We start from the raw sequence: 18,130 nt of genomic DNA on the forward strand, positions 1-18,130 counted from the left end.
ACTAAAGACTCCTCCAAACGACTCCTAGATTTGATCAATGAATTTAGTAAAGTCTCAGATTATAAAAATCAATGTACACAAATCAATAGCACTGCTCTACATGAACAACCACCAAGCTGACAATCCAATCAATAATTCAATCCCTTTTACAATAGCAACAAAAAAACAAACCTCCTAGGAATATACTTAACCAAGGAGGTGAATGATCTCTACAAGGAGAACTACAAAACACTGATGAAAGAAACCATAGGTGACACAAACAATGGGAAAACATCCCATGCTTATTACTTGGAAAAATCAATATAAGGAAAGTGACCAGACTGCTCAATGCAGTGTACAGATTCAGTGCAATTCCTATCAAAATAACAATGTCATTTTTCACATAATTTTAAAAAATCTTAAAATTCTTATGGAACCAAATAAGAGCCCAAAGAGCCAAAGCAAAAAGAACAGATATAGAGGCATCACATTAACTCAACTTCAAATTACACTACAAAGCTATAGTAATCAAAACAGCATAATACTGATATAAAAGTAGACATATAGACCAACGTAACAGAATAGAGAACCCAGGAATAAAGCTAAATACTTACAACTAACTGATGTTCAACAAAGCAGACAAAAATATACACACTGGGGGAAAGGATACCCTATTCAATAAATGGTGGTGGGAAAATTGGATAGCCACATGTTGAAGAATTAAACTGAATCCCTATTCCTCACCGTGTAAAAAAAATTAACTCAAAATGGATTAAAAACTTAAATCTAAGATCTAAAACCCTAAAAATTCTACAATAAAATATATATACTACATATATATAAATATAAATAAATATATAATCATATAACTGCACTCTAACATGGGCAACAGAGCAAGATCCCATCTCAAAACAAAACAAAATAGAAACATAAAACAAAAACAAACCCTATCTATCAATAAGAATACCAATTTATGAATTTATATATAAACATATATTTATAATATATTTGTGGTATATATGTTATATATAATTATATACAATAATTATAAATATATATGTGGTATATATATATTATATATATACACACGCCATGAAATATGATATATAAATATATATATATATATACACCATGGAATATTATTCACCCATAAAATAAATGAAATAATGTCTTTTGCAGCAACTGTGATCGAACTGGAGGTCATTATCCTAAGTAGTATATATCCTATGACACATGTATATTTATTATAAATATTTTCTATTTATTATAAGTATATTATATATGTTATAATTATATTTATAATATAGATGGCATATTATGTATATTTTATGTATAATTATATAAATATATGTGGCATATATATATATACACACCATGGAATACTATATGTAAATATATATATACACCATGGAATACTATTCAGCATAAAATAAATGAAAGAATGTCTTTTGCAGCAACTTTGATGGAACTGGAGGCCATTATCCTAAGTGAAGTAATTCAGAAATGGAAAACCAAATAGTGCATGTTCTCACTTATAAGTGGGAGCTAAGCTGTGGGTATGCCAAGGCATACAATGTGGTATAATGGACATTGAAGACTCAGAAGTGGGGAGAGTGGAAGGGGAATGAGGGATTAAAAAAACTAAAAAGCTACTAGTTTTTTATAATATTGTATCATATACACTGTTTGAATGATGTGTACACTAAAATCCCAGACTTTATCACTATACAATTCATCCATGGAACAAAAAAACCACTTGTACCCCTAAAGCTGTTGAAAAAAAATTTTTATGAAATTCACATAAGAAAATTACAAATGGGCAATAAACATAAGTAAATATGCACAATCTCATTAATCATGGATGAATACAAATTAAAATGAAAATATTTCTGAGCCATAATATTGGCAAACATCAATTGACACTTTTCTCTCTAATTAAGGATGTAGGTAAATAGGAAGTTTCATACAATGATGATGGAAGTATAAATTGGTGAATCCTTTATGGAGCATAATTTTTACATTTTTATGAAAATATTAAAAATTCATACTATTCACCTCATTAATTTTTTAGGAATCAACCATTAAAGAAAAAATTAAAATCCTTTAAAAATGCAATTTCTCTACTTTGAATATTTCTAGATGTACCTTGATATTTTTCTTTTTTTGAAAACATTTATTATAAGAAAACAAAATTAATTATAATAGACTTATTTCCAATATTTATATTCTCTGTAGTTCCCTAGTCCTTTATCTACATATATGTAACTGTATTTTTCAAATATTGGAATTATAGTATACATAATTTGTAACTTGCTTTCTTTGACAATATAACAGGAGCATTTTCAATGTTCACAGTCTTCAAAAACACAATTTTTGAATGGCTATATGAATATTTCATCATTTGTAAATATTGTATTTTATTTAGCTAACCTACCACTATTGGACAGTTACTACCATCATAATGGAGTAGTGAACATCCCTTTATCTTTGCTCTAGTCTCTGATTTAACTCTTAGAAATAAATTCTAAAAGTTGAAAGTACCAAGTAAAGACATGTAAATATTTTTAAGCCTTTTGATGCCCACCAACAAACTGTTCTTTCTCCAATATCCATAACAGTACAGATTTAAGGAAACTTCATCAATATTGTGTTGCTGGTATGATGTATGAAAAAGTATGTCTCATTTAATTTTATACCATTTCATTTACAAGTAAGATTAATCACTTTAATATATTCATTTTCCATTTTCTTTTTTGAACTATCTGTTCATGACCTTTGCCTATTTTCCTTTGAATGTATTTGTTTTTTATTACTATTGCTTTCCTCATCTAACATATTTCTCATATATATAAAACAGTGCCTTGATATTTTTCTTCCCTGTCTTCTGCTTTTAAAAAATGTTTTTAATTTCATTTTTTCTTTTGAAATGATTATAGAGTCACATGCAATTTTAAGAGGTAGTATAAAGAGATCCTCTATATCCTTTTCTGCTTTAAAGGATATCCTCTATATCTTTTTCACCAATGGTAACAGCTTGAGGTACTATAGTGCAGTATCTCAAACAGGATATTGACATCAGTATGGTTACAATGCAGAACATTTCTACCACCACAAGAATCCTTTTGTTTCTCTTTTAGAGCCGCAGTCACTTCCTGCCAAACCATAGCCACCACCTCCACCTTTAACCTATTGCAACCACTAATGTAGTCTCTATTTCTACAATTTTGTCATTTCACGAATGTTATATAAATGGAACCATGTAGAATGTGACATTTTGAGCCTGGCTTTTTTCACATGGCATAATTCTCTAGAGATTTTTTCAGATGGTTGTGTGTACCAATAACTCATTTCTTTTTATTGCTGAGTAGTATTTCATAGTATAAATGTACCACAGTTTAACCATTTGCTTCTTGAAGGACATCTGGATTGTTTCTAGGTTTTGGCTTTTGTGAATAAAGCTGCTATAAACTTTTGTGTGTAGGTTTTAATGGGAACAAAAGTCTTTACTTCACTGGGCTAAATGCCCAGGAGTGTAATTGTGGGATTGTACAGTAGTTGTGTATTTTTATTTAAGAACCTGCCAACATGTTTTCCAGAGTGGCTGAACTACTTTACATTTCCATCAGAAATGTATGAGTGATCCAGTTTCTCTGCATCCTTGACGGCACTTGGTGTTGTCACTATTGTTTATTTAGCTATTCTGATAGGTGTGTTGTGATGACACATTTTAGTTTTAATTTGCATGTCCCCAGTGACTAATGTTAAACATCTTTTCATACGTTTATTTGCCATCTGTATCTTTTCTTCAGTGAACTGTCTCTTCATGTCTTTTGTCCATTGTCTAATTGTTGTGTCTGCTTTTCTACTTTTAAGTTATGAGGGTTCTTTATATAATCTACATATTAGACGTGTGTCAGACATTTAGGTTGCAAATATTTTCTTCCATTCGGTGGGTTGACCTTTTAATTCTTCCGTGGAGGCTTTTACAGAGCAAAAATTTTTTAAGTTTGAAGTCCATTTATCAACTTTATTTCTATGAATTGTGCTTTTGTTGTCAAGTCTATGAACTCTTTGCCTAATACTGGTTCCTGAAGATTTTCTCCTATGTTTGTTTCTAAAAGTTTTATAGTTTTATATTTTAAACTTAAATCCATGATATTTTGACTTAATTTTTGTATAAGTTTTGAGACTTGGGTCAAGGTTAATTTTTTGTGCTTACAGATGTCTGATTGTTTCAATACCATTTCTTGAAAAGGCTGTCTTTCCTCTATTAAATAGTTTGTGCACTTTGGTTAAAAATCAGCTAGGTGTAGATGACGGTGCAGCAAACCACCATGGCACATGTATACCTATGAAACCTGCATGTTCTGCACATGTATCCCAGAACTTAAAGTATAAGTTTTAAAAAGTAAAAAAAAAAAAAAAAAAAAAAAAAAAAATCAGCCAGGCACATTTGTTTACCTCTATTTCTGGATTGCTCTTTTGTACCATTGATCTATCAATCACATAGTCTTGATTACTTTAGCTACATAAGTCTTTAAAGCAGGTAGACTAATTCCTTCTACTGTATTCTTCTTTATGATAATTGTCTTAGCTAATTTTAATTTATTTGCCTTCCCATATAAATTTTAGAATAATATTGTCTACATTTTTAAAAAATCTTGTTGGGATTTTCCTAGGAGTTGTATTGTATCTATATATTAATTGTGGAAGAATTGACATTTTTACTATGTTGAACTTTTCAATCCATAAACATGATATATTAATATAGATATTTGATTTTTTTATCAGCATCGTACAATATAAAGTTTTGTACATGCTTTGTTACATTTCTACCTAAATGCTTTATTATTTTTGAGCAATTGTAAATAACTATAAACACATTTTTAATTTCAGTGTCCACATGTTCACTGCTAGTACATAGAAACAATTGATTTGTGTTTGTTTTCCTTGTATCCTGCAACCTTGCTTAACTTACCTGTTCTAGGAGGGTTTTGGTTTTTAGCTTTTGGTAGATTCCTTGAAATTTTTCATAAGGAGAATCACATCACTTACAAATAGGTACAGTTTTTTATTTCTGCCTTTCTAATCTGAATACATTTTATTTCATTTTCTTGCCTTATTATCTGGTTAGAACTTCCAGCACTGTTTTAAAGAAGAATTGCTTTATTTCCAATCATAAGGAAAAAGCATTCAGTCTTCCATCATTAAGAATAATATTATTTGTGGCTCACGCCTGAAGTCTCAACACTTTGGGAAGCTGAGGCAGGCAGATTGCCTGAGTCCAGGAGTTTGAGACCCAGGCTGGGCAATGTGGTGAAACTCCACCTCTACAAAAAATACAAAAATTAGTCAGGCATGGTGGTGCACACTGGTAGTCCCAGCTATCTACTTTTCTGAGAGTTTTTTCTCATAAATTGGTGACAATTTCTTGTTGAATGTGAGGTAGAGAAGTGAAGAAAGAAAAAAGTCAAAGCCAACTATGGCCTGAATTTTACTCATAAGTTACCACTCTTTATAGGACTCAAAGGGAAACACATTTGACAATAAACATCAAACTACACTCAGAATCTTTTCTTCTTCCTAGCTGCTAAGATCAAGGGTCATTAGGGTCGACATACGACAATTCTCTCTTTCCTTAGGACAGGCTGACATTCAGCAAGTATGCAACAATACAGTTGTAAAAGTTGTTAAAATCCTGAAATACTTATGTGCTGGTAAATTCCTATTGTTCAAGTGGCTTGAGTGACTCTTTGCTGATCTGACCCCATTAGCAGACCCACTGGCCTATCCCACAATCTAGCATCTATAACGGTAACATCTCTCAGATAAGTTGATATGCAGAACCTTGCTTTGCTGCTACAGCTGATGTCTGATCTAAGTTATCACAATCGTGCCATTCCGAATTGTAATTTTTTGAATGTTATCCCTGCCATGGATGGAGTTTTCTCCCAGAAGGCTCTCAGATTATTCACGCAAATAGACTTCTGTTGGACCTACACAAGTCTGAATCCCAGGGATGGATCTACTGTAGGTTCAGATTGAAACCCTGTTGCATTAAAGTTCACAGACCTTCATATTTAAATAATTATCCATTGATAATTTTTAAACCTGTTAATACCCAGTGAAAATGAAGAGTACAATAATTCATGTACTTTTAATCCTGATAATGGGAATATAAAATAGTTCAATAATCAACTCGTGAGTTTAAAAAGTTAATATTCTTTTGCCTAAGAAGATTTTTAAAAAATGGATCAAAGATTTAAGGGAACAAAATGACTAGAGAAAAGCTTTTCGAATTTGTAAAAAATTGGAATCAACTGAGTATCAAACATTAAAAGAGTAGTTAAATCAAACTTGCTTAGTAATTTTTATTCTCTTTCTTATATGATTCTGAGTGATTAGCTATTTTAGAAAAGAAAAGTAAGGTTAAAGATACTTCTAAAAACTCTCCAGAGGGCCTCTCCTAAAAGTACTTGCCAATGAAATTTTAATTATAAAACTCAGGATGATGTCACCTTTGTTGTCCAGATGGTAAACACTTTAAGACAATAAAGAATACAGAGTTTTCAACAAAAAAAGGTTTTACTTAAATATTCTCTATGCAGCCGGTTATATTGATGTGTGGATATATGTGTGTATTTTTGAGTGTATATGTGTGCATACACATATATTGATCCCCAACATATGACAGTTACTTTGCTGTTGTATCCTCTTATGTACATAATCCTTTGAGGGTTTTGTTTTTTGTTGTTTGATAGACTTGTCCTGATCCACCACTTATCTCCTGGCAAGTCTGAGCATGTGCTTACATTTGCAATATGGCATCCTTTAGTTAGGGTGCCATATCCTGCCATGGCACCACACCAGGGTTCAAATTCACAGCTTTGTCCAAATAGCCTGTACACTAGCCAAATGAGCTAACCAGTCACAGGGAGAATGTCAGACTGCTAATGCATTCTATACAGATACAGATGTACAGAATTCAGGGCAGTTGAAAGTCTTCTTATCTAATTCACTAAGGAAAATAGAAAGGATCTTGGCTGCCTCATAAAAACAAAGTCCCTATATGCACACCTGGGTCCTTGTCTTATTTTTGAAAACATTGGTTCAACATGGAGAAATCACATTCTCTTCTAGAACAGTGTATTTGTATGTTCAAAATCTTAGCACAACTCTTTGTAGGAACAGATTCCTTATTCAGATCAACTCCATAAAGTAAAAAAGAATATGGGGACCCAGAGATTTGCCTGGTTTCTTACCTGTATATAGCTTGGTGTTGTACAACTAGAGGGGATGCCATTTATTCACACAAATAGGCATCCTTGAAGTTGTGGAGTGCACAGCCTAAATGCAGCTCATATTCTTTAAAGTGATCCGTTAACTTTTAAAGATGAATCGTGCCGGGAAACAAAGGCTCCTTATATTTATCAGGGTTTTAAAAAGGTAATCTAAGACATGTATAAGGATAAATTTTGTAAAATGTAAGTCACTGTCGTATATATATTAATACTAAAATAGTCATCTAAGGAATTGATATTTAATGGGTAATACATACATTAGAGAGAGTGGAGTTTTTTTGTGTTTTACAAATTCCAAACTGATAGGCGTTTTAATTTACTTCAGTCAAAGAATTGCATGGTTAGCTGAAGAAAAATCTAATGATAGTACAATGTGATAATTTCAAGAATCACACTTCCAGTAATAGTAGCTGATAACTGCCAAGATGTTTCTGAAAAGAGAAAGTAGTTATTTTAACAACAACAAAAAAAGCAATTAAGAAATAATATTTGGTACATTTCCAGGAAGGAAACATCTCATATTAAAAAGGGAAAACAGTTTATAGTCCTTTATGAAGACTTGTGAAACTTGTTCAAACCAAAGATTTATTTCATTTTTTCAAACTTTTGCTTGGTTTGAGATGAGGAATTTTCCCCCTTGGGAATCAAGGAAGTTGATTACACCTCTCCCACTAGAATTGTGCAATGCCTTTAAATAGTTCTCCTGAAGTCTGTTTTTCATTATCATTATGAATTTCACAATACATTTCCAAATGTACTTTTGGGTATTTTTATCCAAAACTCTGTTCTCCAGTGTTTTAAACTCTTGATTATTCAAAATATTTTGGAAAGTAATATTATAAGATTAGTTCCTTTTCATGCAGTATTAGTTTAAAGAATAATTTATAAAATCTGTAGCCAGAATCGGACCATTCATACGGAGGATTTCTTTAAGTTGCTTTTTAGTAGTAGTCTATTTATGGAATCATCTATGTTAGCCTTGGAAAGATTATAGACATCCTTACTTGTAACTTGTATTGTAGTAAAAGAAAAGAAAAAAAAGTCACTTTTCAAGTGACCCCATAGCTTGTTGGTGGAAGAGCCAAGATTGCAACTCACTCGTCTTGACTCCAAGTCTACTGTCCTTTCAATTCATTTTGTTGTTAGTTTTCCTGACCGTACTACTCTCCTTGCACACCAAACCCACCCGCCACACTCCAGCAGGGCTTGTTTCTGTTTTCCTTCCTTTGACTGAGTGGCTGCCAGTTCAGGCAATTGACTAGACAATGGCTGGGTCAAGTAATTGGAACACTCCTTGAACATACAAGAGCATACTTCTCACCGAGGGAATGACAAAACTGTGTCACAAAGAGTGTGATGTGTGCCAGTGCAGAGGTATGGGCAGTGTGCTCTGTGGGTCCTCAGAGAAGGCAACAAAATCTGTCTGAAGAAGTTAGAGAAGCTTTAAAGAATGAGTTAGAGTTTCGAAAGATGCTGGAGATTCACTCAGGGGCAGGAGGGCAGAAATGCAGAAGTGGAAGATAGGAAAGGGGAAGAAAGGAAGGTAATATTGACCAAGCACCAGAGCATCTATCTGGCACAACAAATCTATAAAAGAAGTATAATTATCTATTTTATGGTTGAGAAAATGAAGGGTTGGAGACATTATTCTAACATTTCCCAAATGCCAAGAACATGCCAGGCATTGTTGCTTTACTCACATGATTTCAATTAATCCTAACCATAAAAAATATACAAAGGAAGTACTACTCCTATTATATATGAAGAAACCGAGTCACAGGAGTAATGAAGTAAATTGCTGAAATTCCCCGAAAATATGATGGGAGTTGGGGGAAGGGAATAGGACAAAACTAGGCACTATTTGATCCTGAGGTAGGTTCTAACCAGCATATGATATGCACTGGTTCGTTGCAGCTGCAGAGGAAGGAAGGTTATAGACAGATAAAGATGCCTTTATATTCTAGGCTAAAGAGAGAGGGGCTTATCCGGTTGGTACAGTTTTCAGTTAGAAAATGATTTGACTGAATTTATAGTTTTGAAAAATGTTCAGATTGCAACATCTCAAATGGATTGAAGAGTAGAGGTAAGGCAGAAGGACCAGTAAGGAGGATGTTGTAAAAACCAGAAGAGAGATGATGAGGTCACATCTAAGATGAAAGTAACGTAGAAGATTTTCAGGGAATAAGAGCCAAAGAACATAAGTTTTATTTAGATATTGAAGGAGATAGAGGAAAATCAAAGTGGTCTCCAAGATCAGAGATCCAATAACCATGAAATGGAATCCATGATTTAAAGCTAGGCATGGTGGCATGTGTCTGTAGTCCTAGCTATTAGGGAGGCTGAGGTGGGAGGTTTCAGAGTTTGAGCCCAGCCTGGGTAAAAGAGCAAGATGGTGTCCCCAAACAAACAAACAACAAAACAAAATGTATGATTTGAGACAACACTCTATTTTATATATAACTTCGTGGGTTTTTTTTTTTTTTTTTTTTAGATGGAATCTCAGTCTGTTGCCCAGGCTGGAGTGCAGTGGCACGATCTTGGCTCACTGCAAGTTCCGTTTCCCAGGTTCAAGTGATTCTCCTGTCTCAGCCCCCTGAGTAGCTGAGATTACAGGTGTGCATCACCATACCCAGCTAATTTTTGTATTTTTAGTAGAGATGGGGTTTCACCATGTTGGCCAGGCTGGTCTTGAACTCCTGACCTCAGGTGATCCTCCTGCCTTGGCCTCCCAAAGTGCTGGGATTACGAGCATGACCCGCTGTGCTGGGCCTAACTTGGTTTACTTTTGGTTTTGCCCACATAATACCTATTCATTGTAACAAAACTAGAAAATGTAGATCAGCAAAAATGAACAAGCCTGAAAGCCTGATAATTCTACCATGAATACGTACCTTGTATAACCATAAGGATCATTTCCTTCAAGTCTCATATATTAAATATGTATTTATAAGCAAAATAGAATCATACAACACATATGAGTTTTTGAAATATGCTTTTAAAAACACTTAACTACATAATTTGAATGATTTTTTATGTCAAGATTTGTATTTTTCTGGCTAATAATTCATTGGATGGATGGATCATAAGACTTTAACAAACCCCTGTCTCTAGATGTTTGTGTTATCTCCTATGCTGTGCAATAATAAATAACATTTATGCATACATTTTGCTTACGTGCTAATATTACTTGGGAAAACTTATTGGAAGTGAAATGCTGTAGTTAAAGAGAAAGCTCCATTTGAAGCTTTTGGTGTCTACCCTCAGGTTGCCCTACAGAAAGTTTGCCATGCCCTCAACAGAATAGAAGAGAGCCTGTTTGCCCAAAGGCTGCTGGCACTAGGCATTCACATCCTTTTATTTTATTTTATTTTATTTTATTTTATTTTATTTTATTTTATTTTATTTTATTTTATTTTATTTTTGAGACGGAGTTTTGCTCTTGTTACCCAGGCTGGAGTGCAATGGCGCGATCTCGGCTCACCGCAACCTCCGCCTTCTGGGTTCAGGCAATTCTCCTGCCTCAGCCTCCTGAGTAGCTGTGATTACAGGCACGCGCCACCATGCCCAGCTAATTTTTTGTATTTTTAGTAGAGACGGGGTTTCACCATGTTGACCAGGATGGTCTCGATCTCTTGACCTCGTGATCCACCTGCCTCGGCCTCCCAAAGTGCCAGGATTACAGGTGTGAGCCACCGCGCCCGGCCTTCACATCCTTTTAAAATTTTGCCACATTTTTTAAAAAATTGCCACATTTAAAGGTAGCCATTAATTCACATTTTTAAATATCATTGAAGATAAACAGTTATCCTAGGGTTGTTGGCTATATTTTTTCCTTAGTACATTTCCAGTTCTTGTTCCTTGTGAATTGTTCTATTGAAGTATTCATATTTTTTATGTATTAGAGCTTTTTGTGTATTTTCCATTCCTCCTTAAGACAGTAATTTGCTTGCCTCATCAAGATAATTTTACGTATTTATTTTATTGTTTTTTGTTTTTTGGGTTTTTTTTAGACAGGTTCTTGCTCTGTAGCCCAAGCTGGAGTGTCATGGCTTGATCTCAGCTTACCACAACCTCCACCTCCCAGGCTCAAGCTATCCTCCAGCCTTAGCCTTCCAAGTAGCTGAGACTACAGGCACATGCCACTCTGCCTGGCTAATTTTTACGTTTTCTGTAGAGATGGAGTTTTGTCATGTTGCCCAGGCCAGTCTTGAACTCCTGAACTCAAAGTGATCCACCTGCCTTAGCTTCCCAAAGTGCTAGGATTATGGGTGTGTCCAGCCAATTTCAAATATTTAACATATCTTTGTACATTCAATTATTTTTAACTTGTATATCTAGCTTATTTTAGGTTTGTATCTTATCAACAGGATTAAATTCACTCTTTATTTCTATAACTGATAAAATATCCCCACATAAATGCACATTGCTTGGTTGCAACTGTTCTTTAATAATAAAATGCGCCCTGGGACTATACCACATTTAATTGGCTTAACTGAGCACTGCAAGTCTATTGATTCCACAATTTCTCTGTTATTAAATTTCTGAAATTTAAATTATTTTACAGATGCCTAAGTCCAGAGGGATTAAGTTACAAATTCGAAGCTACATTGTCTATGCAGAGGAGAGATTTGAAGCAAGGTTAATTAGATTCTGCTTTTAATCTTTTTTTCCCTGAGCCTGTGAAGAGCAGGGTCTTTAGTTCTTTTTTTTTCAAAGGGCCTAGTTCCTGTCAGTTGGATTATGTCCTTCAAGCCCTACACTTTCTCCTCATCCTTTCTCAAGGTCTTTGAACAGAAACAATGGGCTAAGTGCTTTTCGCCTATCTGCAGTTATCCTCCTTTGCTACAAGAGGGGCTGGGACTCAGTGGTAGAGGTGAGCTGCATAGGATGGGGGAGATGGGCTGTAGGGGACATCATCTTTATCAAGGTTGTTTATCTGTTGAGGATCATTGATTCCTCCTAGTGACTTAATATACGTTGCTATTTTGAACTTCCCTACAAATCAGCCCAGACATTTCATTTCGTGTTGTGTTGGTATTTGAAACTAATTGTGGGACACGAGGCCACTTCAAACCTTGCAAATAACAAATGGCATCATTCTTTAAAAAAAAAAAGTTGTTTTCTCTCTTTGCTTGAATTATATTACCATTTCTTTTTCATTTTCTTGTTGTTGGTGGTGCTGTTGAGACAGAGTTTGCTCTTGTTGCCCAGGCTGGAGTGCAGTGGTACAATCTCGGTTCACTGCAAACTCCACCTCCTGGGTACAAGTGATTCTCCTATCAGCTTCCTGAGTAGCTAGGATTATAGGTGCATGATACCATGCCCAGCAATTTTTTTTTTCTTTTTAGTAGAGATGGGATTTTATCATACAAGTTAGTCTCAAACTCCTGACCTCAGGTGATCCACCCACCTCAGTCTCCCAAAGTGCAAGGATTACAGGCGTGAGCCACCATACTCAGCCTATATTACTATTTTATGGAAAGCTATTGTTTGGGCGTCTCCCCCTTGTTAATTTCAAACATTTTGTTAATTACCAGCTGATATGCCACATAACATGGACTTCTCTGGCTTGTCTGCCCACAGCTTGCCCATCAGGGACATACAAACCTGAAGCTTCACCAGGAGGAATCAGCACTTGCATTCCATGTCCTGATGAAAATCACACCTCTCCACCTGGAAGCACATCCCCTGAAGACTGTGTCTGCAGAGAGGGATATAGAGCATCTGGCCAGACCTGTGAACGTGAGTCTCCCACTGTTGGAAAATGGGAAATATAAAAGCTGATTTTTCTGAGAGAAATAGTGCTGGTATTTGCATCCAACTCATTTAGAATGATGTTTAATGTTCTTTTCTCTAATCATATTTTTTGGGGGGATGATTTGCTTTTATAACATTCTTATCATGGAACACATCCCTATCCTGCTCCAGAGAAAGGGGAAGTGAGATGCTAGGAATAACATCACCTTGAAATCAGAAAGGCTTAGTACTTGGAAAACATTTAAAATGAATCAAAAAAAGAAAAACTACGATTTTAACAACAAATTTGAATAAAAGTGAGCTCATTTTGGCCCTGGCGATAGTCATATTTATCTTTGAAATAATCTATTTTTATAAGTAAAGAGTTTCAATATTATTCATAGCAAAAATTAAAAATATTTAAATAGCGTATACCACATGCAGGAAGCTGGGGTTCTTGGGGTTTGTAGCACATATACTTTGCTAACTTTATTTGTTCTTTATTTTGTTCTACCTTAGTCAAGAGGGAAATATCTAATGACATATAAAGTTCTAAAAGTATAATATCTCATATCCATGTAGATATCAAAGTAAAATTTTTTAAAGCTTAAAAAATAATATTTAGTTTGTATTTAAAATTTAATCAGAAGTTAGTACCTAATAGGAATCAGATATAAGGGTTCTTCTTCCAAATATGTACTTGAAAATCCAAATGCAGTAAATGGAAATGCTATAGGCAATTGACACATATGCATAAATACCCCTTTGAACAAAAAAAAAAATTTTTTAAAAAACAGGATATGTCATAGACGAAAGGCTAACTTGGCTTTTTGATTTTATTTTTATAAATATAAGTTGTCCACTGCCCTGCCCTGAAGCCTCCTGAAAATGGTTACTTTATACAAAACACTTGCAACAACCACTTCAATGCAGCCTGTGGAGTCCGATGTCACCCTGGATTTGACCTTGTGGGAAGCAGCATCCTTTTGTGTCTACCCAGTGGTTTGTGGTCCGGTTCAGAGAGCTACTGCAGAGGTATGCAGACTGCCAATTTACGTTGTTTATTCATTGTCTTGCTTGATTTCTTTGATTTAAACTCTAGTGAACCAGTCCGTTCTTCATTTCTTTTTGGATTTCATAGACCACACACTACAGAAAGAAAAAAATTATAAGAAATTTGAAATTGAAACTACCAAGTTCAATTGACCACATAATTGTAAACTATGCCTTTTATATCCCTTTTATGAACAAGCAAAAAAAAGTTTGCCTGGGAAGTAAATGGACAGGTAACCCCAAACCTCAAATTTCAAGCCTCCAAGACATGGTGTAAAGGAGAGTTTAGAATAATCAGAGTGGAAACTTTGATGCCTCCTGGAATTGTAGGGTTTAAGGAATCGCACAAGTATCCTGCAATAGAAGCAGTTAGCCAACTTGTAAACTCCAGCCTTCACTTGGGCAAGACGACCTGTTACAGAAAGTAGAGAATTTGCCGAAGTGAGAGCCCCAGGAGTCCACCCAGGCCAATGGAAAGTGGGCATCACCAATAGAAGCTGAGGCTCCCATGTCAAATACAGAGAAGCCATAATAATAATAATAAAATAATGCCTCAATCTGCCTCCACTTGCCATCTCCAGGACCTACTTACCTGCTTCTTACAAGTCTCACACAAGCAACTTCCTAAGGTTTACAAGTAGGGTTGGAAGGGAAGGATATTTAAGAAAAGGTAAGAGGGGGCAAGTCAAGGGACTTCAGGGCCTCTACCAGAATCCCTGCCCATAAAGCTTCTCCATACAGTATCTGCTCCCTACCTAAGGTTGCCACATAAAACACAGGATGCCAGTTAAATTTGAATTTTGGATAAACAAATGATATTTTAGTATACGTAGGTCTCCTGCAAGATTTGGAACCTACTTATACTAAAAACTTATTTGCTGATTTTCTGAAATTTAAATTTAACTGGATGTCCTGTTTTGTTGGTTTGTGTTTTTGCTAAATCTGGCAACCTCACTCCCACTACATCCCCTAGTCATTGTTTTGGCAGAACACTTTGCTGAGGATTTGACTGCTCCAAAACCCTACACATCAGCTGGACCACTGGATTAAGATAAGTAGTTCTGTCTTCTGGTCTCTTCTTGGCATCCATATTCATAAGGGAAAACCACCTATTCATGACTTCAAGATCGTGTGTGAATCGCAGGAGACATCCGTGTTGGTAACAATTTATTAGGCAAGCACACGAATGTTCATTGCAGCACAGTTTACAATAGCAAAGACCTGGAACCAACCCAAATGCCCATCGATGATAGACTGGACAGGAAAAATGTGGCACATATACACCATGGAATATTATGCAGCCATCAAAAACGGTGAGTTTGCGTCCTTTGTAGGGACATGGATGAACCTGGAAACTATCATTCTCAGCAAACTGACACAAGAACACAAAATCAAACACCGCATGTTCTCACTCATAGGAGGGTGTTGAACAATGAGAACACATGGACACAGGGAGGGGAGCACTATACACTGGGGTCTGTTGGGGGAAGTGGGGGGGACAGCGGGGGGGTGGGGAGTTGGGGAGGGATAGCATGGGGAGAAATGCCAGACATAGGTGAAGGGGAGGAAGGCAGCAAATCACACTGCCACGTATGCACCTATGCAACAACCTTGCATGTTTTTCACATGTACCCCAAAACCTAAAATGCAATAAAAAAAAAAAATGTTAGATACCAACACTGAACTCATCAATAAATGTAAATTGGCCTACATGGTATCCTCAAAAGACAAGGAAAACTGAAGAGAATTAGTAGATTGAACTAAAGAGACCTGACAGAAAAGAAAGAAAAACGGAATCTCTAAGATTCAAAGGCAACTACGTTGCTAAAATAAGACCAGGATTCCAAGCAATGGAAGAAATGTGAGAGCAAAAATATTTATTAGAAGGAAAAAAAATAGGTTACTGACACAATGAATGGACCTAGTTAAAAGTGAAATTAATAAATTAGAAAACCAACTCAAGGAATTCATTTGAAAGTCAATCAAAAAAATCCAGAGATAAAAATATGAAATAATAAAGTAACATGAGAATAGTCACAGGAAATAGACTATTTTCATATTCGGAAACCAGAGAGAGAACGGAATGGAGGAGGCACCAGTAGAAGATCTAAGGATAGGCCGGGCACAGTGGCTCACACCTGTAATTCCAGCACTTTGGGAGGCTGATGCGGGCAGATACGAGGTCATGAGATTGAGACCATCCTGGCCAACGTGGTGAAGCCCTGCCTCTACTAAAAATACAAAAAATTAGCTGGGCGTGATGGTGAGTGCCTATAGTCCCAGCTACTTGGGAGGCTGAGGCAGGAGAGTTGCTTGAACCTGGGAGGCGGAGGTTGCAGTGAGCCGAGACTATGCCACTGCACTCCAGCCTAAAAAAAGAAGAAGAAGATCTAAGGATACCTCCCCGAGCTGACATTTTGAAAATAGTCACAACCCAAATCTTGGATATCCAGTTTAAAATCACTTAGTAAGTGCCAGAAAAAATTATTAAAAACAGATTTATGTCTGGAAATAATCTTATTAAATTTTCTGAATGCCCTAGAAAAATAGAAAACTGTCCATTTCATAGTTGGAAACAACATTACCTACCAAGGAGAAAGAATCATATTAGCCTTAGGCCCCTTTGTTGGCCATTCTCAATGTTAGAAAATAAGACCATGTTGCCAGGATTCTGAGGGAAGAGAATAGACCGTCGATTTCTAAATTCAGACAAGCTACTGTTTATGTGTGAAGGCAAAGGAAAGACATTTTCAGTCATGCAGTCTCAAATGGTAAAAAGCCACATGTGATTACTGAAAAAATGAATCCTTAAAAACCTGTAAAATATATTTTTGTGAAGTAAATAGTTTTAAGTTCTGTGTAAAATCTCTACCCCTTCTTCCAAACACCTTATGGTAGAGGGTGGGAAATATTACATTTTAACTTGCTGCTCAGTAGCCTTCCGAAGAGGAGTGAGAAAATCAGAGAAGACTGGCCTTTCAGGATAAGGTCTGGCCCCTGCCTCTTGAGCCTTCACCCTCCGTAACCAAGCTTTGCATCTTACCCCAAACCTGTAAGAAATAGCCATGCTCTCTCAGGAAGCTGGCCCTTCACAAGCTGCCCCCACAGCCTGGTCCTGCCTTTGCTCTGGGTCCTCTCAACCCTCCACTGTCACCAACCTCCTCCACCTGAATGGGGTGACCTCTGCACATGCATCTGCAGACCTGCCACCACCCCTCATTATGCTTCTTATGCTATGGTGTCAGGGTCCATCAAGGAAGCACAGTCACCATGCATGTTATGGGATGAGGGATTTATTTCAGGAAATGGACCTTACACAATTTTAGAAGGAGCTCGGAAACAGAAGAGAAATGGGAGGACCAGAGGAGTTTCTGACAAGTCAACTTGAGAAACCAAGCCTGCCCAGCTTTTGAAGTGGAATCGCTAAGGAGTAACTCATGGAAGGTCTAAGAGAAGCTTTACCTCTGTGCAGGCCCTGTGGCTCTGAAGCCAAGAACACTACAATGAACATGGGGCCACCACTGGTCATAGGATCAGCAGTGGGGATGTGGATTGGAGGCAAGCAAGGCCAAACTGGAACCCCCTGGGCATTGCTACATTTTTCTTTCACTGACTCTGACAACAATGACCCCTGCCTCACTTCTGCCTTCCAAAATTAAGTGCAAGTTCCTTTTTTGGTCAACCCTAACTTGGAACCACAATAAAGGGATTCTGGGAAACATGTTTCCCAGTGTTAACTAACTTGTCACAATACGAAGCACCACACTTTTATTAGTAATTAACTTGTCTACCCACTCTGCTAAACTGAATTCATTATGAGCACAGAATGTATTTTTGCCCCTCAATCATTGATGATCCCTTTGGTGAATGAATGAAAGCTTGAATGTAACAAATACACATATTGATCAATGTATACATTGATGTACATTGTTAAATACAGTATATACATTGATGACCTATACAGAAGGTCATATTAAAAAGCATGCATGAGTGTGGTGGCATGCACTTCATATTAAAAAGCATGCATGAGTGTGGTGGCACAAGCTTGTAATCCCAGCTAC

General features: G+C 36.1%; 1 protein-coding gene across 1 annotated transcript in view; it reads left to right on the forward strand.

The window, feature by feature from the left end:
* Positions 1 to 18,130, forward strand: part of SVEP1 (sushi, von Willebrand factor type A, EGF and pentraxin domain containing 1) — a 201,862-nt gene that overhangs the window by 52,094 nt on the left and 131,638 nt on the right. Inside the window, exons 4-5 of the mRNA XM_021672141.2 lie at positions 12,864 to 13,022; positions 13,872 to 14,051. Coding sequence (XP_021527816.2) covers positions 12,864 to 13,022; positions 13,872 to 14,051 — 339 coding nt within the window. The remainder of the gene's footprint in view (positions 1 to 12,863; positions 13,023 to 13,871; positions 14,052 to 18,130) is intronic.

The sequence above is a fragment of the Aotus nancymaae genome, unplaced genomic scaffold (assembly GCF_030222135.1).
Source record: "Aotus nancymaae isolate 86718 unplaced genomic scaffold, 86718_ANA_hifiasm-v0.15.2.pri h1tg000003l, whole genome shotgun sequence".
NCBI lineage: Eukaryota > Metazoa > Chordata > Mammalia > Primates > Aotidae > Aotus > Aotus nancymaae.